The sequence below is a fragment of the Podarcis filfolensis genome (genome assembly GCF_964270895.1).
Source record: "Podarcis filfolensis genome assembly, chromosome: 1".
In the NCBI taxonomy this organism is placed as follows: domain Eukaryota; kingdom Metazoa; phylum Chordata; class Lepidosauria; order Squamata; family Lacertidae; genus Podarcis; species Podarcis filfolensis.
The window spans coordinates 34,115,519-34,143,389 of NC_139604.1; the positions used below are offsets into that span (position 1 = coordinate 34,115,519).

At 39.7% G+C, this 27,871-nt stretch overlaps 1 protein-coding gene across 50 annotated transcripts in view; it reads left to right on the forward strand.

Annotated features, from left to right (window-relative positions):
• NEB (nebulin) overlaps nucleotides 1-27,871 on the forward strand; it is a 160,132-nt gene that overhangs the window by 73,953 nt on the left and 58,308 nt on the right. For all 50 annotated transcript variants that reach the window (XM_083577808.1, XM_083577846.1, XM_083577799.1 and 47 more), the window contains exons 76-115: nucleotides 738-845; nucleotides 1,677-1,988; nucleotides 2,642-2,845; nucleotides 2,927-3,031; nucleotides 3,666-3,770; nucleotides 4,324-4,635; nucleotides 5,409-5,612; nucleotides 5,757-5,861; nucleotides 6,534-6,641; nucleotides 7,782-8,093; nucleotides 8,735-8,938; nucleotides 9,130-9,234; nucleotides 9,633-9,737; nucleotides 10,284-10,595; nucleotides 11,256-11,360; nucleotides 12,802-12,900; nucleotides 13,097-13,198; nucleotides 13,280-13,387; nucleotides 13,639-13,950; nucleotides 14,104-14,208; nucleotides 14,298-14,402; nucleotides 15,062-15,166; nucleotides 15,888-15,995; nucleotides 16,097-16,210; nucleotides 16,316-16,513; nucleotides 17,538-17,642; nucleotides 18,230-18,334; nucleotides 18,437-18,541; nucleotides 19,599-19,706; nucleotides 19,800-19,913; nucleotides 21,137-21,334; nucleotides 21,925-22,029; nucleotides 22,830-22,934; nucleotides 23,539-23,646; nucleotides 23,980-24,087; nucleotides 24,483-24,590; nucleotides 25,586-25,690; nucleotides 25,809-25,913; nucleotides 26,158-26,256; nucleotides 27,591-27,701. In XM_083577808.1, the coding sequence (XP_083433934.1) occupies nucleotides 738-845; nucleotides 1,677-1,988; nucleotides 2,642-2,845; nucleotides 2,927-3,031; nucleotides 3,666-3,770; nucleotides 4,324-4,635; nucleotides 5,409-5,612; nucleotides 5,757-5,861; nucleotides 6,534-6,641; nucleotides 7,782-8,093; nucleotides 8,735-8,938; nucleotides 9,130-9,234; nucleotides 9,633-9,737; nucleotides 10,284-10,595; nucleotides 11,256-11,360; nucleotides 12,802-12,900; nucleotides 13,097-13,198; nucleotides 13,280-13,387; nucleotides 13,639-13,950; nucleotides 14,104-14,208; nucleotides 14,298-14,402; nucleotides 15,062-15,166; nucleotides 15,888-15,995; nucleotides 16,097-16,210; nucleotides 16,316-16,513; nucleotides 17,538-17,642; nucleotides 18,230-18,334; nucleotides 18,437-18,541; nucleotides 19,599-19,706; nucleotides 19,800-19,913; nucleotides 21,137-21,334; nucleotides 21,925-22,029; nucleotides 22,830-22,934; nucleotides 23,539-23,646; nucleotides 23,980-24,087; nucleotides 24,483-24,590; nucleotides 25,586-25,690; nucleotides 25,809-25,913; nucleotides 26,158-26,256; nucleotides 27,591-27,701 (5,751 nt within the window). The remainder of the gene's footprint in view (nucleotides 1-737; nucleotides 846-1,676; nucleotides 1,989-2,641; nucleotides 2,846-2,926; nucleotides 3,032-3,665; nucleotides 3,771-4,323; nucleotides 4,636-5,408; nucleotides 5,613-5,756; nucleotides 5,862-6,533; nucleotides 6,642-7,781; nucleotides 8,094-8,734; nucleotides 8,939-9,129; nucleotides 9,235-9,632; nucleotides 9,738-10,283; nucleotides 10,596-11,255; nucleotides 11,361-12,801; nucleotides 12,901-13,096; nucleotides 13,199-13,279; nucleotides 13,388-13,638; nucleotides 13,951-14,103; nucleotides 14,209-14,297; nucleotides 14,403-15,061; nucleotides 15,167-15,887; nucleotides 15,996-16,096; nucleotides 16,211-16,315; nucleotides 16,514-17,537; nucleotides 17,643-18,229; nucleotides 18,335-18,436; nucleotides 18,542-19,598; nucleotides 19,707-19,799; nucleotides 19,914-21,136; nucleotides 21,335-21,924; nucleotides 22,030-22,829; nucleotides 22,935-23,538; nucleotides 23,647-23,979; nucleotides 24,088-24,482; nucleotides 24,591-25,585; nucleotides 25,691-25,808; nucleotides 25,914-26,157; nucleotides 26,257-27,590; nucleotides 27,702-27,871) is intronic.

The following is a 27,871-nucleotide window of genomic DNA, read 5'->3' on the forward strand; positions in this document are numbered from 1 at the left end:
AGTTTGAAAGCATATCAAAATGCAAGTAGATAAATGGGTACCACTCTGGCGGGAAGGTAAACGGCGTTTCCATGCGCTGCTCTGGTTCACCAGAAGCGGCTTAGTCATGCTGGCCACATGACCCGGAAGCTGTACGCCGGCTCCCTCGGCCAATAAAGCAAGATGAGCACCGCAACCCCAGAGTCGGTCACAACTGGACCTAATGGTCAGGGGTCCCTTTACCTTTACTACATTATATGTTTGAATACATGTATACACCATAGCAATAAAATTCTATTGTGGGAGCTTGACATGGAAGAAAAGGCAACATGGTAATATTTAATGCGTCCTGTGCCATGGAATGACCTTCCCCTAGAGATACAATGCGCATCTACAGTGATGATGTTCCTCTGGTTGGTTTAAACACACATACTCACAAAGGCTTTCCTAAGCAATGATGTTTTAGTGCTGGCTCTGTTGTGGCATTTGTGCTTGGAACATGTTATTGCTTTACTACGATGATTTTATTCGGCACACTGACTTACTATTTTATAATGAGGCCAATTAATGTTTTCATAAATTATTAAGTCAATCCTTTTTTTTGTTTTTTTCATATTGATTGCTCAAATTTAGCATTACTTGCACTTAGAATTACAACCTGAAGATCTTAAACACATGAGTTAATATTCAGGACCCTTACTGGAAAAAAAAATTGAAATACGCTGACATGAATGCTGCATTATTCATTTCCTTCACAGAAACATTATGAAGCAGGGTGGGAAGAAGCCAAGAAAAAAGGTTATGACTTAAGAGTGGATGCCATTGCAATTCAGCATGCCAAGGCTTCGAGAAACATTGCCAGTGAGGTACTGTCAACTGCTGTATATTATTTCTGTAATGTTATTTCCTATAAGGCTAAACAGGTGGCTAATATTTTGGTAAATATTAGGAAACTGATTTTAGATTAGCATTTTTAGACTGTTGGCACAGATACATCCTGAAATTTGCTTACATTGGTTCTCAAGCTGTAGAGATCTTTTCTTCCAGCATAGGCTATTGAAAGTTAAGCCAAGATGAGCTGTTTTTCACAATCTTAGTTTAACTGGTCCCAAAATGGCAGACGTATTTTCAAGCAAACATATTAAATCTGATTTTACAGCCATTTATAGTAAATCATTGCATTTCCACATTGGCTTGTATTTTTAAAAAAAGCTTTCACGAAAATTCATCAGCATCTTAGCGAGAAATTTTCCTAATATAATTTTTATGTGCAATTTTGCCTAATATACACATTTTTTGAAACCATTTTCCCTAATGAAATTTTGTATGATTTTCACTAATGCATGTTTTCATATGCATACTTTACACAACTATATCCATTTCTGTATGCAGTACTTGGCCGCAGATGTGCATTACAAAATTTGGAGAATGTGAATTTCAAAGCATAGTTGTGTTTCCTTTGGTTCTCATTTCAAAAAGTGCAAACTGAACTGCATTTCCCTCTCATCCCTAATAGCAAGTCCAGGTAAATATTTTATAATATAAAGACAGAATTAGGGAGCCTTACTATGCTTTATCTACCCCCTGAATATTCCATAGTCGAATCCCTTGAAAATTGAAATACCAAGAACTTCTACTAACATTTCTCCTTGGAATTGGTCAGATTACTTAAGCTTCCAATGCTCTTTCCTGCTCAGTACAAGTACAAAGAAGCTCATGAGAAACAGAAAGGCCACTACGTTGGATGCCCTTCAGTGAAGGAGGACCCTAAACTTTCATTTGCTGCCAAAGTACTGAAGATGCAGAATGACCGGTTGTATAAGCAAGCTTACAACAAATCCAAAGCCAATATTACTATACCGGTGGACATGCTGTCTGTCCAAGCAGCCAAGCTATGCCAGTCTTTAGTAAGTGAGGTGGACTATCGGCAACATCTGCACCAGTGGTCTTGTCTGCCCGACCAGAATGATGTGATCCAGGCAAGGAAGGCCTACGAACTACAGAGCGATGTAAGTATATCTGTCCTCTGCAAAGCCAAACAAACAGCACAACACTGCAGGGACAGAAGGCAATAGAGACATCATGGTAGATAGTGGTGGAGGATTTCCTTTTTTTAATTTTTACTTTGTTTCCCTGATAACATTTGTAGTTGCTTTATTAATGAAAACTTGCCTTGTCACATTTTCACGTAATTTAATCTTCACTTAATTTCATCATGAGTACCTTGGGAGGAAAAACTGAAATATTGTAATTCAAAATGTCCAACACAGACAAGAGTGATGTGATAGACTTGGCATATCTAAAAATAGCTAATGAATCCATAACCGATTGGAGTGCTGTCGTCATATGTATGGATTGGATGATCTTTCTGTCCACTCTGTCTAGCCCAATCTACACAAGCCTGGAACTCTCCAGATGTTTTGGTCCACAACTCCCCAGCCAGCATAGTGCTGATCAAAGCTATAAATGCTGGTGTGAAATACAACTGGAGGTCAAAGAAACATTTTGGCCTAGTCCAGAGAGATAGTAATGCTTAGATCCTGATTGAGACAAGTTTCTCCTGACTTTCTGAAGTTCCATTCATTCTGTTTACCACATGGAGTATTTCTTTTGAATTGAACTGAAATATCTTCCTCTTCCTTTCTGACATTTTCTCTCACAGGCTGTGTATAAATCAGATCTGGAATGGCTCCGGGGGATTGGATGGATCCCAAATGAATCTCCAGAAGTGAAGAAGGTGAAATATGCCCAGGAAATTCTGAGTGACAACGTTTACCGCACTCCTCGGGATCGTTTGAAATTTACCCACATCGTCGACACTCCTGAAGTTGTCCTTGCCAAAACCAACGCTGAGCAACTGAGTCTTGTATGTAACTCCTTTCAGCAACGTGACATTATTTTAATTATTCTGCGGAAGGAATTAACAGATAATTCTGTATTTTTGTAGGCTAAATACAGAGAAGCGTGGGATAAAGATAAAACTACGATCCATGTGATGCCAGACACACCAGAAATCATGCTGTCCAGGGCTAATGCTATCAATGTGAGCAATGTAAGTAAATCCCTACCATTCTTCTTACGATGCAACTCTACAACCTTCCTCAGTTACTCAGATGAAGGAGGCTTTGGATGTTATAAGTTGGATACAGCAAGCACCCATGTAAATTCTAGGTGGGTTATTGCACCTGCATTTATTTAGCTAGTTACAGGTAGGTAGCTGTGTTGGTCTGCCATAGTCGAAACAAAATTAAAAAATTCCTTCCAGTAGCACCTTAGAGACCAACTAAGTTTGTCATTGGTATGAGCTTTCGTGTGCATGCACACTCCGTATCTGAAGAAGTGTGCATGCACACAAAAGCTCATACCAATGACAAACTTAGTTGGTCTCTAAGGTGCTACTGGAAGGAATTTAGCTGTTTGTATGCAAACTGGCAATCTATTGTGTTTGCGGAGATTCCACAAAACAGATGTGTTAGCACTTGTTATCCATAATAACTTACATGCACTTTAAATACTTTTCCTTACATAGTTTTATATGGAGATAACCTGTAATGTTTAAGGCATCTCTTACCTGCAAAAAACAGGAGTGATTAGAAAAAAGTAAAAGCTGATGGACAGTGAGCTTTCATAAATATGTAAGTGCTGAAAGAGGATGACAATATAATGTTGTTGGTTTTTTGTTGTAGAAACTTTATAGGGAATCATGGGATGACATGAAGAAAAATATTGACCTGAGAGCTGATGCAGTCCCAATCAAAACAGCCAGAGCCTCAAGAGAAATTGCCAGTGATGTAAGTATGCAAATAGAATTTGATAGTGTTTGGTAATCCATTGTCTCTGGACTTTTGTATCTAATGGAATTAAAATGCAGGAAACAGAAAATATATTAAAGTTCTCAGTTCAAGGCAAGATATAAAGACATTATGGGCCAGCTTTCACTAACCTAGTGCCCTCCAGATGTTTTGAACTAAAACATCCATTAGCCTCATCCAGCATGACTGATGGACGTTGTTGTCCAAAACATGTGAAGGGTGCCATCTTGGCGAAGGCTGCTGTTTGCTTTAAATATGCTCCAAGTAAAATGTCCAGCATCCTGATGAAGGTTTCTGAAGTAGAATATTAATCTCTCAGGACCAAAGCTTTCATCTTGTTGGTCAAAAAAATGTCAGATGAAGGATGTGTGAAATTCAAAGATCTATGCATGTGCTGAATATTTACATTACCAATACAATGGCACCCACCTCAGAAGTGCCAGAAGTGAGTTGCAGCTGAAAAAAAGCTCTGAATCTGAGATACCTTTGGTGAAGATTCTAATTATATATGTATTTTTTCAAATCCCATCAGTACAAATACAAGGAAGGCTACCGTAAGCAACTTGGACACCATGTGGGATGCCGAGACATTAACGACGATCCCAAGATGGTATTGGCTATGCACGTAGCTAAAATGCAAAGTGAGCGGGAGTACAAGAAAGTATATAATCAATTAAAGACGAAGATCCACAGCCCTGTTGACATGCTGTCCGTCTTGCTGGCCAAGAACTGTCAGAAGCTTGTTAGTGACATTGATTACCGCCACTACTTGCATGAATGGACCTGCCTGCCAGACCAGAATGATGTCATCCAAGCCAGGAAAGCGTATGAATTACAGAGCGATGTGAGTGATTTTGTTATTGTTGCAATATCTCTTTTATGATGGCTTCTTGTCTATCACTCTCTTTCCTCTGTCATGACATTTGGTGGATTATGACTGTTGGCTCTACAATGATATTTTGTCTCCACAATTCTTACATATCTTTTCATTAAAAAGTAATAAACGTTTTACTTCTGTGAACACGTGACACATATTAAGAGCCATAGTACATGTGAATTTTTTAACATATAAATTCGGTATTGTTTGGATAATCATCATACTTCTTTAAGAAAGAACACAAGGGGACATTGAGAACTCAGTTCAACACATGTATCTATGCATACAAAGCTAATTGACTCTACCATGATCTGAAGAAGTAAGGCACCAAAACCTGAATTTGTGGCACCTGCATAGAACTAAATGCTTCTAGAGGTGTCCATTTCAATTGGTCTTTTACTTTCTATTCCAGAGAATTTTAGGTGTGAAAAGAATTCATTTAAGCTGCATTAAGCAGCCTATTTTTCCTTTACTGGATTGCCTGAGTTGGAGTTATTTACTAGAATCTGTATTACTCATGGCCAGTACTGTTGTTCTGCCATATACAACTTGAAAAGGGATAAAAAGAGGGCTGTTTATTAATACCCACATTAGTGGTATGTACTTCTTGTGATTGACCAGCCATGGAAGCTGAGCAGTTCTGTATTATGATGGGTAGAGCCGGAGAGGCAGCAACAGCCTTCTTAATAAATTGGAGGAAACATTTTCAGCCATATTGTTAATAATTGTTTCCTTTGCAGAACGTCTACAAACAAGACCTAGAATGGCTGCGTGGTATTGGCTGGATGCCAGAGGGCTCTGTGGAAGTGCTCAAAGTGAAGCACGCCCAAGATATCCTGAATGAAAGATTGTACAAGCAACGTCCAGATGCACTGAAATTTACAAGTATTGCTGACCCACCACCCGTTGTCCTGGCTAAGATCAATGCCCAACAAGTCAGTGAGGTAAGCTTGGGAATTACCCAGTTACTGTATTTGTTATGATGACAAATTGGTATTGGGAACGGGTGAATTATAGTTGCATACCTTTGAAAAATAAGAGGTTTTTGTAATGCAATGCAATCGTTTATGCCTTCACTTCCTTCTTAGAATCTGTATCGTGAAGCCTGGGATAAAGAGAAGACTCAGTTCCATCTTCCTTCAGACACCCCTGGGATGCTGCAGTCCAAGATTAATGCTCTGAATATCAGCAATGTAAGAGAATTAACTAACTATATACCCATGAGTGGAATGTGTGTAGTGATGCATCTGCACCTATTCAACTGTGTCAAATGCAACTTCCCATCATTAACTGTTCTTAAAAACAAGAAGGCATTTGACTCTTACTTGTGAGTTTTTATTCAGACGTAATAAAGAGAATTAACTGAACTTCATGGACAGAAGATATTAATAAGAGACTGACTTGATCCAAATCCCAACGACGTCAGAGTGTTTCATTGTTACACGCTTTGATGATTTTGTGATTTGGATAATGTCAGTCTCTCTTCAATATCTTCAGCCTATCAAGCTCTATTATTACTAAATTGTACTTCCCCACAATCATTCTGTTTCTTATCTAGGCCCCAAATAAATTGTCGACTTCAGTTATATAAGACATATGCATGCATGCAAACAAATATATCTATATAAGCTGTATTTATGCAGTGTTTGTATATGTCATATTACACAGCATTCACATTTTTACTCTTTTGGCTGCAGTCCTATGCATTCCATATTTACTTCGGAGTAAGGCCCATTGAGCACAGTTGGATTTACTTCTAAGTAAACTTGCATTGGATCGCAGTGTTGATTGAGGAATGTCTATAGTGGTTTTCATCATGTATTTTATGATTACATTGAAAACTGTGCATTTTATTCTGATTGCAGAAACATTACACTGGAGCCTGGGACGAGGCCAAAGCAAAAGGATACGACATAAGAGGTGATGCTATTTCAGTCAAGCATGCCAAAGCCTCCAGAGAAATTGCCAGTGAGGTACAATCTCTTTTATTTAACATTTACTTCTCAAATGGCTATATCTTTTCATATGATGAGTGTACATGTCAAAGTATATGAACAATTGATAATTCAGCCTCAAAACTGTATTTAACCAGCCATATACAAGATCCTCTACTGCATGTCTATGACATAATTCTTTCCATTCTTTTACAATTTATGAAAGTGTCTTCTTTCAAACAATCAGAAAGTTTAATATAGTCCATTATTTTAAATGCCAAAGAGCTAACTGTGATAAATTTGGAGATACTTGGCACTGTAAAGACTTTGCAATAATTAAATCTGTTGCTTCCTGTTGTTAAAAACACCCAAGTGTTTCTTTCCCCCCATTTCCCCTTTCTTTACAATCACTTTAAAGTTTTCTCTTAAGTTGTGGAATGTCAGAGACCTCCGTGTATAAGGTGGTATATAAATTCAATAAATAATAATAATAAAATAATCTTGCATAGTTTCCAAATCAAGTTTAGCACCCTGAGCACACCATCCTATGCATTTTTACTCAGATAGGTAAATTCCACCATGCCCAACTGGGCTTTGTTCAAAGTAAAAATGCATATGATTTCCATTTCTGAACTATTTATTTGGTTAGCCAAATTTCATCAGTAGCTTTTCACTATTAAACAAAGTGGGCTGTGCTTTTCAAAAGACATTGTGACTTTGTAGAATTTGCAACCACATATATATTATTCAGTTATTTGAAAAAAATAGATCTTTTTACTTAGGCTCAGGATGTATACAATTGGGGTGGCCAAAACTATCAATTCTCCACATTTCCACATTGACTTGTTTTGGGTTTTTTTTTAGTTCTAATAAAAATTCATTAGCATTTTTGTGTGAATATTTCCTAATACGTATACATGTCTGTATACAGTATTCATAAAGTGTGAATTATGGAAGTGTGACTTTAAATGCAAAATGAACCGCATTTCCCTCTCATTCCTAATAACAAATCCAGGTAAATATTTCATAAAGACAGAATTAGGGAGCCTTACTATGTTTTATTTACCCTCTCATTATTCCATAGCTAAATCCCTTAAAAATTGAAGCATCGAGAACTTCTAACTTTTCTCCTGGAAATTGTTTGAATAACTGTAACTTCCAATTCTTTTTCCTGCTCAGTACAAGTACAAAGAAGCTCATGAGAAACAGAAAGGCCACTACATTGGATGCCCTTCAGTGAAGGAGGACCCTAAACTTTCATTTGCTGCCAAAGTATTGAAGATGCAGAATGACCGGTTGTATAAGCAAGCTTACAACAAATCCAAAGCCAATATTACTATACCGGTGGACATGCTGTCTGTCCAAGCAGCCAAGCTATGCCAGTCTTTAGTAAGTGAGGTGGACTATCGTCAACATCTGCACCAGTGGTCTTGTCTGCCCGACCAGAATGATGTGATCCAGGCAAGGAAGGCCTACGAACTACAGAGCGATGTAAGTATATCTGTCCTTTGCAAAGTGATGTAAGTATATCTGTCCTTTGCTGCTGGGACAGAAGGCAAAAGAGACATTGTGATAGATAGTTGTGGAAGATTTCCTTTTCTTAATTTTTACTTTGTTGTGTTGATGAAAACTTGCCTTGTCACATTTTCACGTAAGGTAATCTTCACTTGATTTCATCATGAGTGCCTTGGGAGGAAGAACTGAAAGATTTTTAATTCAGAATGTCCAACACATCATGCAGACAAGAGTGACGTGATAGACTTGGCATATCTAAAAATAGCTAATGAATCCATAACCGAATCCATCATATGTATGGATTGGATGATCTTTCTGTCCACTCTGTCTAGCCCAATCTACACAAGCCTGGAACTCTCCAGATGTTTTGGTCCACAACTCCCCAGCCAGCATAGTGCTGATCAAAGCTATAAATGCTGGTGTGAAATATGACTGGAGGTCAAAGAAACATTGTGGCCTAGGCCAGAGAGATAGTACTGCTTAGATCCTGATGAAGTAACTGAGACAAGTTTGTCCTGACTTTCTGAAGTTCCATTCATTCTATTTACCACATAGAGTATTTCTTTTGAATTGAACTGAAATATCTTGCTCTCCCTCTCTGAAATTTTCTCTCATAGGCTGTGTATAAATCAGATCTGGAATGGCTCCGGGGGGTTGGATGGATCCCACATGAGTCTCCAATAGTGAAGAGGGTGAAATTTGCCCAGGAAATTCTGAGTGACAACGTTTACCGCACTCCTCGGGATCGTTTGAAATTTACCAACATCGTTGACACGCCTGAAGTTGTCCTTGCCAAAACTAACGCTGAGCAACTGAGTCTTGTATGTATCTCCTTTGAGTAATGTGACATTATTTTAAGTATGCTACAAACCTCCCTATCAGTTTGTAGCATGAAGCATCTATTTGTATTAAAAGAAAAGTTATTCATGTTCCTACAGTTGAAGGGAAATTATGTAGGAATATGAGCAATGGTGTAGAAGGAATTATGAGATAATTTCGATGTTTTTTTCAGGCAAAATACAGAGAAGCTTGGGATAAAGATAAAGTTATGATCCATGTGATGCCAGACACACCAGAAATTGTGCTTTCCAGGGCTAATGCTATCAATGTGAGCCATGTAAGTAAATCACTACCATTCTTCTTATGATACAACTCTACAACCTTCTTCAGTTACTCAGATGAAGGGGGCTTTGGATGTTACAAGTTCATTATGCAGCAAGGACCCATGTAAATTCTCTGTGGGTTATTGCACCTGCATAGGTGCAAACTGGCAATCTATTGTGCTTGTGGAGATGCCACAAAACAGATGTGTTAGCACTTGTTATCCATAATTACTTACATGCAGTTTAAATACTTTTCCTTACATAGTTTTATATGGAGATAATCTGTAACTCTTACATGCAAAAACAGGAGTGATTAGGAAAAAGTAAAAGCTGATTGACAGTGAGCTTTCATATATATGTAAGTGCTGAAAGAGGATAATGACAATATAATGTTGTTGGTTTTTTGTTGTAGAAACTTTATAGGGAATCTTGGGATGACATGAAGAAATATATTGACCTGAGAGCAGATGCAGTCCCAATCAAAACAGCCAAAGCCTCAAGAGAAATTGCCAGTGATGTAAGTATGCAAATCAAATTTGATAGTGTTTGGTAATCCATTGTCTCTAGACTTTTGTATCTAATGGAATTACAATGCAGGAAAGAAAAAATATATTAAAGTTCTCAGTTCAAGGCAAGATATAAGGACATTATGGGCCAGCTTTCACTAACCTAGTGCCCTCCAGATGTTTTGAACTAAAACATCCATCAGCATCATCCAACATGACTGATGGAAGTTGTTGTCCAAAACATGTGAAGGGTGCCATCTTGGCGAAGGCTATTCACGTGCTCCAAATAAATTGTCACCTATTCTGATGAAATATTAAGCTCTGCCGTTGGTCAAAAAAAGGTCAGGTAAAGGATAGGTGATGTGCAGAATTCAAAAATATGTGATTTGCTCAATAGTTAGATTGCAAGTAAATGTGAGCATGAATGCAGCCTTTGTTTAGCATCTTAGGAACAGAGTTAAATGGAAAACTCTTGCCAATGTTATCAATCTTTCTACACTCTGAGATAACGAAGATGAAGATTCTAATTGTATATGTATTTTTTCAAATCCTATTAGTACAAATACAAGGAAGGCTACCGTAAGCAACTTGGACACCATGTGGGATGCCGAGACGTTAACGACGATCCCAAGATGGTACTGGCTATGCACGTAGCTAAAATGCAGAGTGAGCGGGAGTACAAGAAAGTATATAATCAATTGAAGACAAAGATCCACAGCCCTGTTGACATGCTGTCCGTCTTGCTGGCCAAGAACTGTCAGAAGCTTGTTAGTGACATTGATTACCGCCGCTACCTGCATGAATGGACGTGTCTCCCTGACCAGAATGATGTCATCCAGGCCAGGAAAGCGTATGAATTACAGAGTGATGTGAGTGCTTTGGTTGTAGTTGAAATTCCTCTTTCTTGATAGCTTCTTGTCTATCACTCTCTTTCGTCTCTCATTTGCCTCTACAATGATAAGTGTTTGATATTTTGTCTCCACAATTATTACATTCCTTTTCATAAAAAATAATAAATATTTAGAATACTTGTGTGAACAGGTAAGATCCGTACTATATGTGATTTTTTAATATATAAATTCAGTATTGTTTGGACAATCATCAGACGTCTTTAAGAAAGCACACAGAAGGACATTGAGGCCTCACTTCTGCACATGCATCCATGCATACAAAGTTAATTGCTTTCCATTATGTATAGATTTGAGCTCTCATTCTTTTCATGATTGTATTACCTGATTAGAATATGTCGAGCAAACATAGGATATAGCACCATCTTGCCTTCTGCAGAAGGCAAGATGGTGGTAGACACAGCATAATCAAAGTGGGGAGTGTAATATTTGTTCCTGGCATATTCTGTACCTGAATAGTTCCTCCTTTCAGTTTTCTATTATCCCATTCTTTTTGTAGGCCATTGGAAAACAAGCCCTCTTTTCCCTTTCAGTTAAAAGCAATCAAGTTTGGTATGAAACACTCCATGCAGGGCAAAAAGTGCTGCAAATAACTGTTCTTGTTTTCCCCTGACTCTGCAGGCTGTTTATAAATCTGACTTGGAATGGCTGCGTGGAATTGGCTGGATGCCAAATGACTCTGTCTCTGTCAATCACGTCAAACATGCTCAGGACATTTTAAGTGAGGTAATAACAACTAGTTAAAAGTATCAACACAGAGATTTTCATAGAATCCTAGAGTTGGAATGGACTCAAGGGTCATCTCGTCCAACCCCCTGCAATGCAGGAATCTCAGCTAGAGCTTCCATGACAGATGGCCATCCAACCTCTGCTTAAAAACTTCCAAGGAAGGAGAGTCCGCCACCTTCTTAAATTGGCCTTCTTTTGTTTGCATTTCATTTATGTTTATATTTTTTATGTTCCCAAAGGAAGCCCAAAGTGGCTAAAAGCAAAGCAGAAAGCAACGCAACTGGCACAAAATAGCAAAATGCATGTCAGTATAACAAAACAAGGCATCTAGCAAAATAGAAAGCAAGTCAAAGCAAATTCATGTCAAAATATTGTCAAGTATACAAAAGACCTGTTATCTGCACAATCTTATAAGTGTATATTCAGAAATAATTCCCACTGAGATCAATAAAACTTACCCTCAGGTAAATGTACATAGGATTGCAGTCTAGAACCATGATAATTTCTTCAACAAGGAGGCTCCACTTTCTGGCATTAATGTCCCCACCTTGTGTCCCCATATTTGGGAAAGAATGATGCTTATTAACACTAATCCTACCAGTGACATTTCTTGTTTGTTACTATACCTTATCCTTCATGTAGCTATTTCCTGAGGCAGGATTATCTTCCCCTCCCTCCCCCCACAAAAACATCTTGGAAGTCCCGGGCCACAGAGAGGTTAGGCTGGCCTCAACCAGAGCCAGAGCTTTTTCGGCTGTGACTCCAATCTGGTGGAACGCTCTGTCACAAGAGACTAGGGCCCTGCGGGACTTGACATCATTCCGCAGGGCCTGCAAGATAGAGCTGTTCCACCAGGCCTTTGGCCAGGGCACAACCTGACCCCCTCCTTTGGCAATCCTCACAGAGCCCAATGGTTGCCATTAATCTGATTTGAACTGATTTTATAATGAACTGATTTTAGAATGTTGTATCATTTTACTGTTGTTAGCCGCTCTGAGCCCAGCTTCGGCTGGGGAGGGCGGGATAGAAATAAAATTTTGTTATTATTTATTATTATTTTATTATTGTGGTTCCAAAAGTAATTTTGTTCGGGGGGAAACAGGAAGTCGAGTTCCCCCACTTATGTTTTGGCTCATTCACCCAGCACTTTGGGCTTGGATAGGCAATATCTAGCCTTGATATTAAGGTCTGGATATTTTATACTTGGGGAGGGGGACATTTTTGGAAAGTTAGTGCCTCATTGTCATATGAGAGATCCTAACTCAGCAGTGGTGGTTCTGTTACTGAGTGTGGTCTGGAGAGGACAGAAATCAAGACAAGCATTAACAAGGAAACAGTCCCTGTCCTTGAATATTTTCCCCTCAACTCTCTTTCTTTTCACTTATTGCTGGTGCGATCAATTGTATGGCCTCATTGCTTTTCTTTTATTTCTGCACAGAGACTGTATCGCACAAAAGTTGACAAACAACCATTTACACCAGTGGCTGACAGGGTGGATTATATCACAGCCAAACAAGGCGGGGAAATACTAAGTGATGTAAGTATTACCTCTTATTTTGATTCGGTTCAATGTACACACGTCAGACAGATTTTCTTCATCCACTAAAACTAAACCATATATCTGTGGAAACTGGGGCCTTAAAAATTCACCGAGTTTTATTGTGTGAGTCTAGTTATACATATATAACTTGTAAATCTAAAAGACGTTTATTATGTATGTTTTACTTTTCCAGATTAAGTACCACCAGGAATGGAATAACATCAAGACAAATTATACGCTGACAGACACGCCACAGTTAGATGCAGCTAAAGAAGCAGCCAGGATTCTTAATCATGTATGTACTTTCCTTGTTTTGTTTTGTTTTAATGGAATCAGTGACAGTCCTTATGTAACCCTTTAATTCTCTGTTTTACAGCATCTGTACAAGGAGAATTGGGAAAGAGAGAAAGCTACTGGTTATCTTTTGCCTCACGACAGTGTGCCTATCCGCCATGCCAAGCATTCAAGTGATGTCCAAAGCGAGGTAAACTCTCTTTAAAATCACACAGATTTCTGTCGCTATCAAAGAGCCCATCCTTCATATCTTTCGTTTCAGTGGTTCATCTTCTTTTAAAGAAAACTCTTGCATGCTATTCCCAGAGATGGAAGACCACCAAGTAAACAAAGCAGATATGCTTTCATGAAATCATTTACCTCAGTAAGGATAACCCAGAGAGTTAGGATTAGGAAAGATCCAGTGTGGATATTTAAAGAACCTGTGTTTTCTCCTTTCAGCTGAAATACAAGGCAGACTATGTCCACCAAAGAGGTCACTACGTTGGTGTCAATAATATGAGAGAGGATCCGAAACTGGTGTGGTTTGAACATGCCGGCAAGATCCAGAACGACAGATTGTATAAACAGGCGTATAACAAAACCAAGTCCAAAATTCATATCCCTCCAGATATACTGTCCGTCATTGCAGCCAGAGACTGCCAGCATGTTGTCAGTGAAATTCCGTATCGCCATTACCTTCATGAATGGACTTGCCACCCTGATCAGAATGACTGCATCCAGGCAAAGAAAGCATATGACCTTCAAAGTGATGTAAGTGATTTATGCAGTCAGATCGCACCAATTTAAGAGTTTGATATTGGTATACCCAAGAGCAATTGCCTGGGAAGGGAAATCAAGGCTCAGCTTGTCTTTTGGTCTGCATAGGTGTGAATAATATTCTTCAACTTTTTTAAATATGTACAGAATATTTATAAATCTGATCTGGAATGGATCCGCGGCTGTGGCTGGATTCCCTTAGATTCAGTGGAGCATCGGAAAGTGAAGAACGCTCAGAACTTGATTGATAAGGTAAGATGCAATTTTCACGCATTTGTGGCAGCATCCTATTCATTTCCTATTACTGTTATTTATGATAATCTAATCATGTCTGCCTACAGAGACTCTACACAAAAGAGGCTATTAATAATTTTGCCAATTTCACACCTGTGGAAGACCCTCCAGCTATTGTTCTGGCAAAGGCAAACGCAATTAATCAGAGTGATGTAAGTATCCTTTAAATCAGAATTTCTGAGTAAATACATACTTGCATATATTATAAAAGTGTCATGTCTCTTGATCACCGCAGCTAGAACTATGATGGTATTTGTGTAACTCAAATGTTCAGGAACATACGACAATATTTTTAAAACGACCACATGCCAAAGTAGTCCTGCGAAAGGAAATGACAGTATTTTTGTGTAAATAATTTTTTGTGGCATATCCCTTAAGATGGCGTATGGAAGAGTTGCCTCACAATTCATGAAGAATGAAATGTTTAAACAGAATATGTGTTGTATAATTTGTTTTAACGTGTGCTGTCTTGGGAGAAAGGTATTAGAATAAATAAATAGAATAATTCTGTCAAAATGATGGTATGACATTGAATTTCCTATATCATTCAGAAGTAATAACAAACATAGGTAAACAACGAGACACCTCAAAGGAGCTCAAAATGATCTTTATAACTTAGTGAATTTGAAGGATAAAAGAAAACACCCCAGCATGAAGCATTTAGTATGTTCACCTCATGCATTGAGAAGCTGATTAAGACATTCATCCCTTAAGAAGCACAGCATACTGAATATGTCATCCTGGTGTGTGTGTGTGTGTGTGGTAGCACGTGGAATGGTGGGTTAACACTCTATTTAATTTTTCTCTCTAGCTGAAATACAAAGAAACCTTTAACCTTGAAAGAGGCCACTACATTGGTTCTGATGACACTCCAGCCCTGAGTCATTCTAGAGATATGGCTAAACTGTACAGTGATGTAAGTTTCTTGCTGTTCGTGTGTCTAATAATGAAAACTCAATGTGTTACTACAGGGGTAGGGAACCTCAGGCCACTTGCGATCCCTTCCAGGCCTGTGATCCTTCTCCACCTTCTCCTTGATTGCTTCATTGCAACAATCCTCTTGCTTGTGCATGTGTAGAAAGTCCTGACTTCTGCACGACTGGAATGTAGTCTACTGTACAAAAGTTGGCCTACTGTTTTCACAAAATTAGGAAGTGTTTGTTTTCGATGATAAAGTTTCAGGCTTCTGGGTGAACAGCACATTGAGGATATTGTATGAAAATAGGTGCTACAGGTAGGGAACTTTAGGTCCCTAGCTTAGATAAGTCCCCATCTACTAGTTTCACCCATTGGGAAGGTGCCATATCTTAGTGGTACAGCACTAGGACATAGTGCAGAACATCTTTGGTTCTGCTCCAAGGAGCTCCAGGTATAGCTGGAAAGAACATCTCATTGAGACCCTTGAGGGCTGCTGCCGTATATAGTTAGACATATAGTAGACAACCCTGTGAAGGTAATGAAATTTAATTCAGGGAAGTATTTATATAGTGTTGTGCTATGGAAAAATTGAAAGAGTCCTAGATTGTGCTGTAGAGAATGCATAGTGGTTTGGTTGATTTGTTTTTGCTATTCAATGATTACATCTGTTGGGAAACATCCTGCTCATTTATATCCCATGTGCACCTTTTGCCGTCTAGAACCTGTACAAGGATTCATGGGAATCCACAAAGGCCATTGGGTACACTCTGCCTCCAGACTACATCCCTATTGTCGGTGCCAAACATGCCGATTACATTAACAGCGAGGTAAGTGTGACCCTTCTTTCCCTCGTTAACTACTTTGCCACTGTTTGCTTGTGGGGCTGCTATGTGTCTTATCTAACGTGTCCCATGTTTGCACTTCACAGCTCAAATATAAAGAAGTGTATGAGAAGCAGAAGGGCCATTATCTGGCTGGGACACAAATAAATGATTTCCCAAGTGTTGTCCATTCTCTTGCTTTCCAAAAGATAAGGAGTGCGGTAAGTGTTGTTGTGGTTGTTGTTGTTGGGTGGGACTCTTCCTTGGGTCTGAATAATGTGAAAAAAACAAACTTACATTTTCCATCTTAATCTCCTGATTTCTAGCTGGCCTACAGGAAGAATTATGAGGACACCAAGGCACACATTCATATCCCGAGCGACATGATAAACCACGTGTTGGCTAAGAAATGCCAGTACATCCTTAGTGACCTCGAATACCGAACTTACCTCCATCAGTGGAACTGTTCGCCTGAGGAGCACGATGTTATTATGGCTAAAAGAGCCCAGGAAATTCTAAGCGACGTATGTATTTCCCCGATCAAATTGAGAACCATTTAATTTGCTATAGAGAAGCAGGAAAAGGTGTGGTGTGAGTAGCTTGCCCTTTTGCTTTACAAATTGGGGTAGTGTGGTTTTGAAGAAGAAACATCCAACCCAAATCTTGCCGGATCCATAAGGTCATAAGAAGGCATTGGGCAAATCATTCCTCCTATCCCAGCCCAATGGAAAATTTGGTGAAGGATAGGTCTACCAAGTTCTAATAGCCATTATGGCCAAATACCATCTCAATGTACAGAGGCGGTGTGGCACTAAAATTCGAATTGTTAAGTGGAGGAAGGGAAACCCTCAGGAGAAGGGCTGTTGTCTCCATGCCCTGCTTAGAGACAACAGAAACACCTAGTGGGATATAGGATAGTCAACCTTGATGCGATCTAATCAGGCTCTTCTTATGATTTTATGCTTTGGGGAACAAGGCTGTAGTCCAGGCTTTGGCCGGGGGTGGTGGTGCTGGATTCTTCACCAGCACATGGCCCCCCCTCCACTAACCTGCCAAACAGCCACGAGATGAAGAGTTGCAAAGGTAGAGAGGAGCTGAACTGGCCCAGGATTTTCTGGATCCTGAGTTGCTCTCACATCAGGCATGTTCCAGGTCCAGTTGCTATGGCAGCCTGAAGCTGGTACAGGAATGAGTCCGGATCTGCTTGCTCCACCTTCTGCCACCACCGTGAATGGCTTGGTTGCAGCTGCAGTGGTTGCTCTGCAGCGGCAGGTTTGGACAGCAGCCTTAGATGATGTATGTAACATGCTTGAATAACTCTATAGCTTTATAGAAATACTAACTGTTATTCTAAGAGAATTCTCAAAGTGGGAATGGTAGAAGTCATCTGGAACCCATGCAGGCAGCCCCAGAATACACGTAAATCTCTTATATCACTTCCACTCCTCACTTTTCTGCACTGGACCAAAACATTAGTATGACTGGAGATGTTTGAAACAATGCATAATGTGTTCATTGCATCCCCCCCCCCACTACTGTCATGTGCAGGTTGTGTACAAGGATGACTTAACATGGCTGAAGGGAATTGGATGCTATGTGTGGGACACACCTCAAATCCTGCACGCTAAGAAGTCTTATGATCTTCAGAGTCAAGTAAGCAAATGGATCTCGCCTGGGGATGGTGGTGGTGGTGCTGGAACTGGGAACCATGTCTCTCTATGAGGTTTCCTTATTCGATCAGTTTGGGGTTTGCACCATTTCCCATTCATAGAGGTGCTAAAGAATATTGGGTAGCAGGATTAGGAAAGATGCCTGCCTCAGGCCTCAGAGAGCTCTTTTCAATCAGAGTCATAGACAGTACTTAACCAAATGATCCTGACTCAGTATAAGACAGATCATTAGAATTGTTGGAATTTCCCACTTGTGGATAAATGCAGGCATAAATTTATTAAAATATGACAGCGGCCATCTTTCCTTCCAGAGAATAAAGCAAGCCACTGTACTTAAAACAGCTGTTAGCTTCCTTGAAAGTGCTAAGTGCACTAACTAACATTTAAAAAAAATATATCTGATTAGTAGCACGTTGCTATATTAAGGTGATTTATTCCCCATACCTGCCAAAGGGACCTCAAAGAAACCAAAGAAGGAATCCCATTGCTACACAGTGTGCTTAGAGTTACTAAATAATCCAGTGTAGCTGTTCTCTGTCCTAATGCCTTCTTTTTGCCTTGGTTTCACAGTTGCTCTACACAAAAGCAGGAAAAGACAATTTACAGAACTACGGTGTGGTTATGGACACTCCAGTTTATGTAACTGCTATCGAGAGTGGTATCAATGCTAGCGACGTAAGTCATTCTCATCCTTTCCTTTGCCCTGGTTCATTCTATTCCCTTCCCTTTAATTGTAAAGGGAACTACAGTAATGACTGAATCTGCCTTTGATTATAGGTGAAATACAAAGAACAATACCATAAAATGAAGGACCAATATACCACAGTTTTGGAAACAGTTGATCATGATAGGATTCAGAACCTCAAGCACCTTTTCAGTAGTGTGAGTGTTTAAACTTTATTTTCAGGGGCTAATGAGATGGGCTGTTTTTGGGTGGTGGTTTATCTTGGAATTCTTTTAGCTATAAGTACCTGGGTATGCTAGCCAATATTTATTTCTTCCCTTCACATGGTGTCAGGGTGGCTTAACCCAAAGTACGGAGCAACAATGCAGAGTGCTGTACACAGATTAGAACTATTTCAATTAAAATTCACAGTATACAGGTCTCTGATTAACATCATATTGCTACTGCTGCCTGAGGACACAGCAAAAGGGGTATGTTTCCACCTGATGTTGGAACACAGCATGACTTGGGGCTAGCATACCTGGGTTTACATCCCTACAATCTGGTATGCCTCTTGAAATTGCCACCTGTGGCTAATCACAATACACTTAGAAGAAACTGAAGTTTTTCAGCCCTGCTCCAAAAATTATGCAATTTCCCCATCCTGAAGGATGACAGATCAAACCTGAGCTTGATGTTTAGTGTTGAAATTTCTTTCCTTTTGGGTTGCCTTTTCTACGTTGGGGTGTGGAAGGCCATGATTTTTAGTATCCATTTTGTTTGTGTGGATTTAAGCAATTGTTTCCTTCCCTATGTGAAAGAACGTGTAGCTCTAGGCCTTTCTGCTTTAAAAGGCAGAAAAGGTGTCTTAATATTTGGTTCTTACTCATGGTTCTTACTGCTTTGGGGCCTCATAGAAGATGACTCTAAAGCAGCTCAAAATATTTGGGCTTGTCTACACCAGAGCAAAATATGGATTTGCACCTTCTTGTCCCCATTAACAGTAAGGGCATCTACATGACATATTCTGCATCCCAACATTTCCCCAGATCCGCCCCCCTTTAAATGTGGGGTTTTTAATCCTTGGATTTCAACGTTTCCCAGGAGCAGAAGGCCCCACATTTAAAGAAGAGGACAGGAGAACACTTTGATGGGGAGGACGTCCTGTAGACACACCTACATTAATGGGGAGACAGGCAGGTGCTCCAGTGTAGACAAGGCCTTAGTGTATAGTAGCATATATAGACCACAGTGCTTTGATTCTTGCCTCTACAGAACCTGTACAAGGACGCCTGGGATAAAGTGAAGGCCACTGGTTTCACATTGCCTCCCGATGCTGTGCCATTTGTCCGTGCCAAAGAACTGAAGCACAATGCCAGTATTGTAAGTGTACCCAAGCAACACATTCCTAAAGATGTCGTACGAATGATGTATCAATCTAAGTAACTTGGGTTTCCATTTTCTTTTTCCACATAGGTAAAGTATCGAGAGGAGTATGATCGGTTTAAAGCCCTTTACACTCTACCCAGAGGGGTTCAGGATGATCCCAACACTGCCAGATGCCTAAGGGTTGGCAAGCTGAATATTGATGTAAGGTTTATTTTTGATATAACATCTGATAAGAAAAGGGCCGTCTTACACTTTTTTAATCAGATTATTTCCATTAACAACTGGTTTTAGATACTGAAAGGCTATGCTACAGGATTTAGTGTTCATTGGAAGAGAGCACGCTGGGGACTTATGGTGCCCAGAGGAGAACTTATTGGAAGCAAGAGACTGTCATAGTCAGCACAACCACGAGTCATGCATCAGATTCACAAAGACAACAACTGCTCAGATTTCTGTAGCCTCCTGCAGGCTGCTTCTTGCTCAGGCATAGTTCAGCAGAAGAACTTCCAACTCTCTGTCTCTCTTAACTGCTCAAACTGCAGCATCATAGTTTTCTGCCCCTCTACTTGGTGATGGGTTGGAAAAAGTAATTTCAATTCATTAGCTGTATCCATTCAGGGAAAGTCAGCTGATCATTGCAGGTATCAGATAATCAGCTTACCAAAGGGTGATTTACCCAGGAGCTATAACAATATGTTGATATAGGTCACCTTCATTCACACAAGTGCATGTAGATCACTAAGGGCCAAACTAAATGTACAGGTACACAGAGTTCCATAGTGTGACATCAATGCCAATTTTTCTTCCCAACTCCTGCCTTGCAGTCCATCCCAAGCTCTAAATCTGCTCCGGACATTCTCCCAACCCTCCAGAGCAGGTTTTGAAGGCACATGGAGAGCTGCAGGTGGGAGGAGAAATCTATTCTATTAGTGGTATCTGTTCTAAAAGAAGGCAGCTGCCATTGGATTTCATTATGGTTGGTTTCCCCATTCTTACGGATGGAAAAGCCTGGGATTCTGAGCAGAAGAATAGCTGGAACCAAAAGGGTCAAGCAGCACTCCACTCTGCTGTTTCCCCTCTTAGAGTTGTCGTTTCCTATGATGTCATGCTTGTGCCAGATTGTCACTCTTTGCATGGTTTAATATCTTATTTATATTTCCCCCCATTATTAGAAGCTTCCCATTATTATTATAAAAATAATACTGGAAGCTAATATTCTGGCCTACTCAGATATGACTTCATGAATTGTTTGTTAGTTGTTAGCTAACTCCTGGTATTGTATTTGTTTTAGACTGTTTTTAATATATAATTTTAAGTGGTTGTAACCTGCTGTGGGACCTTAGAATAAAGGGTGGGTAAGAAGAAATAATAATTGTAGTAGTAGTAGTAATAATAATAATAATAATAATTCTATTTTACCCTAGCGCTTATATAGAGAAGGCTATGAAAAGAACAAGGCCAAAATCCATATTGCACCAGACATGGTGGACATAGTGTCAGCTAAGAGCACTCAGAAGAAAGTCAGTGAAATCGATTATCGCATCCGTCTCCATGAATGGGCCAACATCCCAGATCTTCATGCCAATGCTCTTGCTCGGAAAGTCAACGACCAGCTGAGTGATGTAAGTCTGCAAATGATACCTGGTCTGCCTTTGGAAAAACTATTATATTTGCACATGACAGGAAAAGGAGCATTAATGGTGTGACAAACTACATCTATAAGCTTACAAGCTGTGTTCATTGCCTCTCGACCGGCGTCAGTCCCCGCCCCACTTTTTGGTTGATGCAGGACATGCTTGCCTTCAAAGGGACAATTAATTGGCCTTTTAACGAACAGAGAACCATTTCAGGGTTTCAATCTGGAAGTTTTTGCGGCAAACGTTTTCAGTTTTTCATGCGCCTGCTATCTGTGTGCAGACAGACAGACATTTGAATCAAACTGACCATAATACAAGTCGTATTACTAGGACTAAATAGAACTGGCTGAAAAGCAGGGATCTGAGGAAACAACGGGTTGCTGAAGAAAGGAGTACTTAGAAAATCGAACAACATAATGGCAGCCAATGGAAACTAATGCTAACGCTCTAAGCTGGTTTCCATTATGTAGCAAAGTTTCAATTACGATTAAATTACTTAATTTGTGTATAATGAATGTTTGCTATGTTTTGCTATGAAATTCTCACTCTTCTCTATTTTTAACACAATACCTTAGATTGTGTACAAAGATGACCTCAACTGGCTCAAAGGCATAGGTTGCTTTGTCTGGGACACCCCTGAAATTCTCCATGCCAAACATGCCTATGACCTTCGTAATGACGTGAGTATAACTGGTGATAGCAAATTGCTTGTTCTGAAGCTTCCTTCCTAGCTCTCCTTCAAACTCCTCTTCAGCTCTTTCGGGGCATGGTTAGTAGGTTGAATTGAAAGCTGACTGCTGTCTGCTTCATGTATTTTATATCGGACTGCACTTTTGTCAGTCAGCCTTGCACGCTTTTGCCGCTCAGTAAAACATACATAATACAACAGTCTGCTATTTCTTTTCACTTTAATTTTTTTTGCTGTGGTTTCCCTACTATAAAAGCAGAAGCACCACTGCTTTAACAATAAACTTAATTATCTCCTCTGAATTCAGATAAGTTAGGAATACACACATCTCCTTTCTCCTCTCTTCAATTTCCTTTGATATATTTTAAAAAAATTGCTAATTAACTGAATGCAGGATACAAGAGTCAGCTGATAATGTTTTGTGCCACTGGGGAAGTGGTAATTCTGTATTGATTTGTTTTGGATGTTTGTATGTGATGCCAATAAAAGGTTTGATGATGATGATTATGATGATAAGGCAAGACTGAAACAACATGGCAGCCTTATTATTGTTTTTGTTATTATTATTGCCTCTTCTTCTTCTTCTTCTTCTTGGAGTTTTACTTCAGCTTCTTGGGAAGTTGGAGGAGAGGCTTCTTATTTCAGGGCAGCTGCCAGGTATAGCTGGCATATTTGAGGAGTGGTTAGTTGGAGTGCCTTATGAAAAGCTGCTGAATGGCTGGGACATTTGACAAAGTCAGTGGTGGGAATGAGAAAGGGAAGGTTCAGGTGCTTTCTCTCTCTTTCTTGTAGTTGAAATACAAGTCAAAGGCCAAGAAAATGGAAAGCAACTACACTGTGGTCACCGACACACCTCTCTATATTCAGAATGTCCAGAGCGCCATGAATCTGAGTGAGGTAAGGATCTCCATTTCTGTTCACCGCAGCTTCATCGTAATATTTGTTCCTCCCCACCCCCCCATTTCAATTACGCTCTCATTAACAATAGTAGCAGTGCCTTAGTAATGCACATCAAACCAGCCAATTAGTTAGTAGGCTGTGTATCCTGTTCAGAGATTCAGTCAGCATTCATAGCCATCCCCCCCCCCTTTAATCACCAGATCCAGTTTACAGTTGTACGCGGATTCCTATTTTACTTGTGGTTTTATTATTTAGTTATTTATTGCATTGGTGGCTCACCTTTTTCTCTGAGGAACTCAAAGTGGTGTACTTGGCTCTCACTTTTCCTCCTTTAATCCCCATAATACCCCTGTGGTTGGATGGTGCATTACCTCTACCCCAGCATTCAAGTTTTTAATGTATAATGTTTTATTATGGTCTTATATATGCTGGAAGCTGCCCAGAGTGGCTGGGGCAAGCCAGTCAGATGGGCAGGGTACAAATTACTGTTACTGTTACTACTGATACTTTGCTTTCTCCAGATGTATGCCCAGCTCATATTCAGCACATAATCTTTTAATGTATCACTCAGCATCAGTTTTACATTTTCTATGTTCCTTAGGCCGTTTACCGCCATGACTATGTGCACAATGTCAAAGGGAAATACACTCCAACAGATAAGACGGTGGATTTGGAGCGGGCAACTCATGCTTACAGGATACAGAATGAAGTAAGTGCTGGAGCTGGAGCTACCCCCAGATTTTTCCTGCTTTGTGGGTGGGGTTCAAGTGCATACTCGAAAATTCAAGTTGAGCAATTATTGGTGTTCTTGTGCAACAAATCCATTAAAACAACAACAACAACCCTAGACTTTTTGTGGAAAGGAAAGCAACAGGAAGTATGGGATAGCCACTGCTTGACACAATATCATATAACCACCCCCAAGCAAATGAGAATGAATGCTCAATACCTAATTGTGAGGGAATGTATTCATAGTGTTGCACTTCATTGCAAAATCAGTATTTAAATATTGTCATTAATTTTCTTTTCGTTTCTTTGGCAGGGTCTCTACCGAAAAGCTGGCTGGCATGCACTTCCCACGGGATACAAACTCCCACCAGATACCCCTGGTTTCAAGCATGCTAAACATGCCCAATACCTTGGCAGTTATGTGAGTGGTGGATTATTTATTAACTCATACTACTATTCCAAATAAATATAGTTGCATGAATAAATAGATACGTGTTCAGTTACAAAAATTGTGGTTGCAATATTATACTTATTGAAAACATGACCATATAAATTTTATATTATTTTATAGAAATGGGAAAATGCAACAAAACCATAGGATCTTGGGGGTATTAATAAGGCAAGGAAAGGGAATGGGGAGGTATCAGGAAATGGGCAAGAGGGCTTAACTACAATCCTAGATACCTTAAAAGTTAGCATGGATGTATGTATATATTCATGTTCTACTAAATGGTATGACTTCATTTTTAGGTTCTATTATAAACAGCTATTGTGTCTAAAATACATACCTTTCTGATTTTTTTTGTATGATTTCAGCTGAAATACAAGGAAGTCTATGAACACATCAAGGATAAAGGTTACAATTTTGGACCCAAAGCTGTTCCATTTGTAAACATAAGGAAAGTCAACAAAATTCTCAATGAGGTAATGTGAATAGTATTTAAGAAAACTGGCATTTATATGGTACTTGATGAGGCAAAAATTAAAAAATAAGTTCACTGTTGGAATCTTATGTAACTCATTATAAAACCATGGTATGATTTGGTCAGACACCCAGGACCCCATGTTCTGTAAAATGTCTTCATAAGCATATAATTTTTTTATAGTTAATGACTTAAATGTAAATATAGTTTGAATGATGACTCTCCCCTTATTATAAATGTTTGTTATTGGGGTATGTAATGAAAGGGGCACACTTACACTGATCCCATGAGATCAAGTGTGAAGCACTCTTTGGTTTCTTCTTCATGGGCTGCTACAACTTTCCTGATTCACTACCTGGGTCTGGGTGGAAGGAGATACAGACTTATGGTAGATGTATTCTCCCTTCTGAGGTCAGTATTTCCAGGCTCCTGCCTTGTTACAGGTGGTCAGTGTCCATTTCTAGTCACTCTCATTGAAATCTTAGAGCCTGGCCAAACTGGCCAAGCAATGTGAACAGAGAAGATCCCATAACCAGGCAAAAACTTAACCAATTTGCTCCAGAGTGCAAATTAAAGGAGCATACTTACTTGAATCAGCAAAAGAAATAGGAAGTTGTTTTGCAAGAAAGAAAACAAATGTTCGCTGTCGAAGGTAGACGTTGCAGCACAATCACATGTCTGCTCAGAAGTAAGTCCTACTGAGTTTAATGGGGCTTACTCCCAAGAAATTGCTGTTGCAGTTCAAACCTCTTTTGCACTGGGGGATTGGACTGGGCTGAGATAGCCCTCTACTCAGATCTGCCGGCCTCCATTCATGGACTGATGCCAGCCTCACTATGATGGTGCAGAGCAGCATGTTCTGCCAACTGAATGGGCAGAAGTACTGCCTGCAGGATTCCCAGCAGTGGTAGGCAGGCCATGGAATTCTAGATCAGGGTGTCTTTTGTTTTATTGGTTTCAGTACCATGTGCAAGAACTCCTTCTCTTTTGTTACAGAGGCTCTATAGGGAAGTATATCACAAAAACAAGGATAAGATTCATACCACGCCCGACACGCCTGAAATTCGCCAAGTGAAAACGAACCAGGAATCCATCAGTGATGTATGCCTCTCTTATACATTTAAAAATAAATAAATAGACAAATTCCAGTAATGTCTGATGCGATGGGGAAAAAAATCACCCTAATTCTCCACCCACCCCCTTTGTTTTTGTATCTCAGCTGATCTACAAGACTGACTTCTTCAAGATGCAGGGGCACATGATTTCCTTGCCATATACTCCGGAGACAATACATAACCGTTACGTTGGAGAGATTACAAGTGATGTAAGCTTTTGGACTTAGTAGCATTAGTGGCTCAATTCCTACTCTTATTTAGTTTCTCTCCCCCCTCCCTCTCTCTCTGTGTGTCTCATGCACTCATTCTATACTCTTTATCATCTTTTCTTTGCCATCTTTTAAAACTATTTAGTTATTGCATAATTATTCAAAACACTATGATTATAACACATAATATGATGGTTTATTTATGTAATAGATATGGTATTACAAACTTATCATTGTTTGGCAGGTGAAATATAAAACTGATCTGCAGTGGCTGAGAGGCCTGGGCTGCTTCCTCTATGATACCCCTGATATGGTCCGTGCTCGACATTTGCGCAAGCTCTGGGTATGTTTCTTTTTCCATGACTATCTCTGTTGGACGACTCCTTAATTTTTTGCTGACAAATAATCAAGAGGTGAAACACTGCCATTTTCAAGTGTTTCTTTTTGTTGTCTGTTTGGTTGGTTTGACTTGATTTAAGTTATACCTTTTTATATTTAAAAGTGAGGTTCTTTCCCACTATAAACTGTGAACTGTACTATGCTGGACATGAGATCAGACTAGGCAATGCCATACCAAGGTTTATGTGCGGTCATTAGATATGCTGTGGACATTGTTCTTGGAAGTGAGGCCCTATGCTTGGTTAGATGTGTTGGGTCTCTTTATCCCACAGCAGTCCTTTGTCATAATGTTCATTAGTAGTTAAAAGTGCCACCCTATCACTGACTCTGTTCACACAACACGGCAAGACATAAACACTGTGCATGAGCAAAATCAGTCCCACTTTGGTGTGCTTTGCTCCACAATTCCTGGCTTCCTGTTACATCCAAATTGGGGTTTTGCTCCCAAGAAACCATGAGCTCTAGCCAAGGCTTGTTCTTGGCTTACTGATTGTGCTTTATTGGAACAAAACAAAACAATGATCTCTGGAATTATGGTTTGTTATCTCCTGGCACAAGCTAGCAAGAGCAAAGGTGGCTTGATTTGGGTTGTGCATAGTAAGCAGGCTTGCCATGATGTCTGAACATGGACATTGTCCTTTGCAAGTAGCAAGCATGTGCAATCAGTGAACTTAACACCTGCAAACTACATGTGACTTGCGCCCATTCCTGTGTTGGTTTCTGCTGGTACAACTGGACTAACAGAACCACTGTGTGCGCCAAATCATGAGCTACAGTTTCAAATGTGTGTGCTGATTAGTATCTCTTCCACAGCACACCTCCCCCACTTCCTTCCTGTTTACAGCTATAGAGAAGCAGATGTATCAGAGGCAGATTATGGTTGCATGGGGTGCCACAGCTATTATGTAGAATGGAAGGTAAGAAGTAGGGGCATGTGGAATTTTGGCATCCCACTGAAATTTGAGGCCCCAAGGTTCGCTACTGGATGTATGGGTGCAGATTTTAAGATGTTGTTGCTCTATGCTTAGTGACTTGGCTCTAATGTTTTCTACAGAGGCCACCCTAATGTGTTTGAATGGATGTTACATTATGTCCCACTTACAAAGCAACTAAAGTGATGTTTTACGTTGTACTGTTAACCTGTACATTCCAGAGATTCTTGTGGAGTTATAGCAAGGGGCTGTGACTTCATTAATCATCTTTGTTAGGATTCAAAGTTTTGTTGCTTGTCTGATGGAGACTGCATGTTCTTTTGACACAAGCACATTTCTTTTTCAGTCTAATTACGTCTACACTGAAGCTGCAAAGAAGTCACAAGATAAATATCGTGTGGTTCTGGACACTCCTGTGTACAGGACCGTTCAGGAGCTGAAGACCCATTTGAGTGATGTAAGTTTGATGTTCTTTAATCGTCCTGCACTGAAATATTTTAAAGTGAATTTAAAGGGATGCTTGGATCGTTTTAAGTGTGCTTCTACGGCAGCTGCTCTAAAGTAGACTTGCAGATGAAGAGAAGTTCTTTGTTCTTTAGCAAGAGACCACGGTTAAGGTTCATGCTA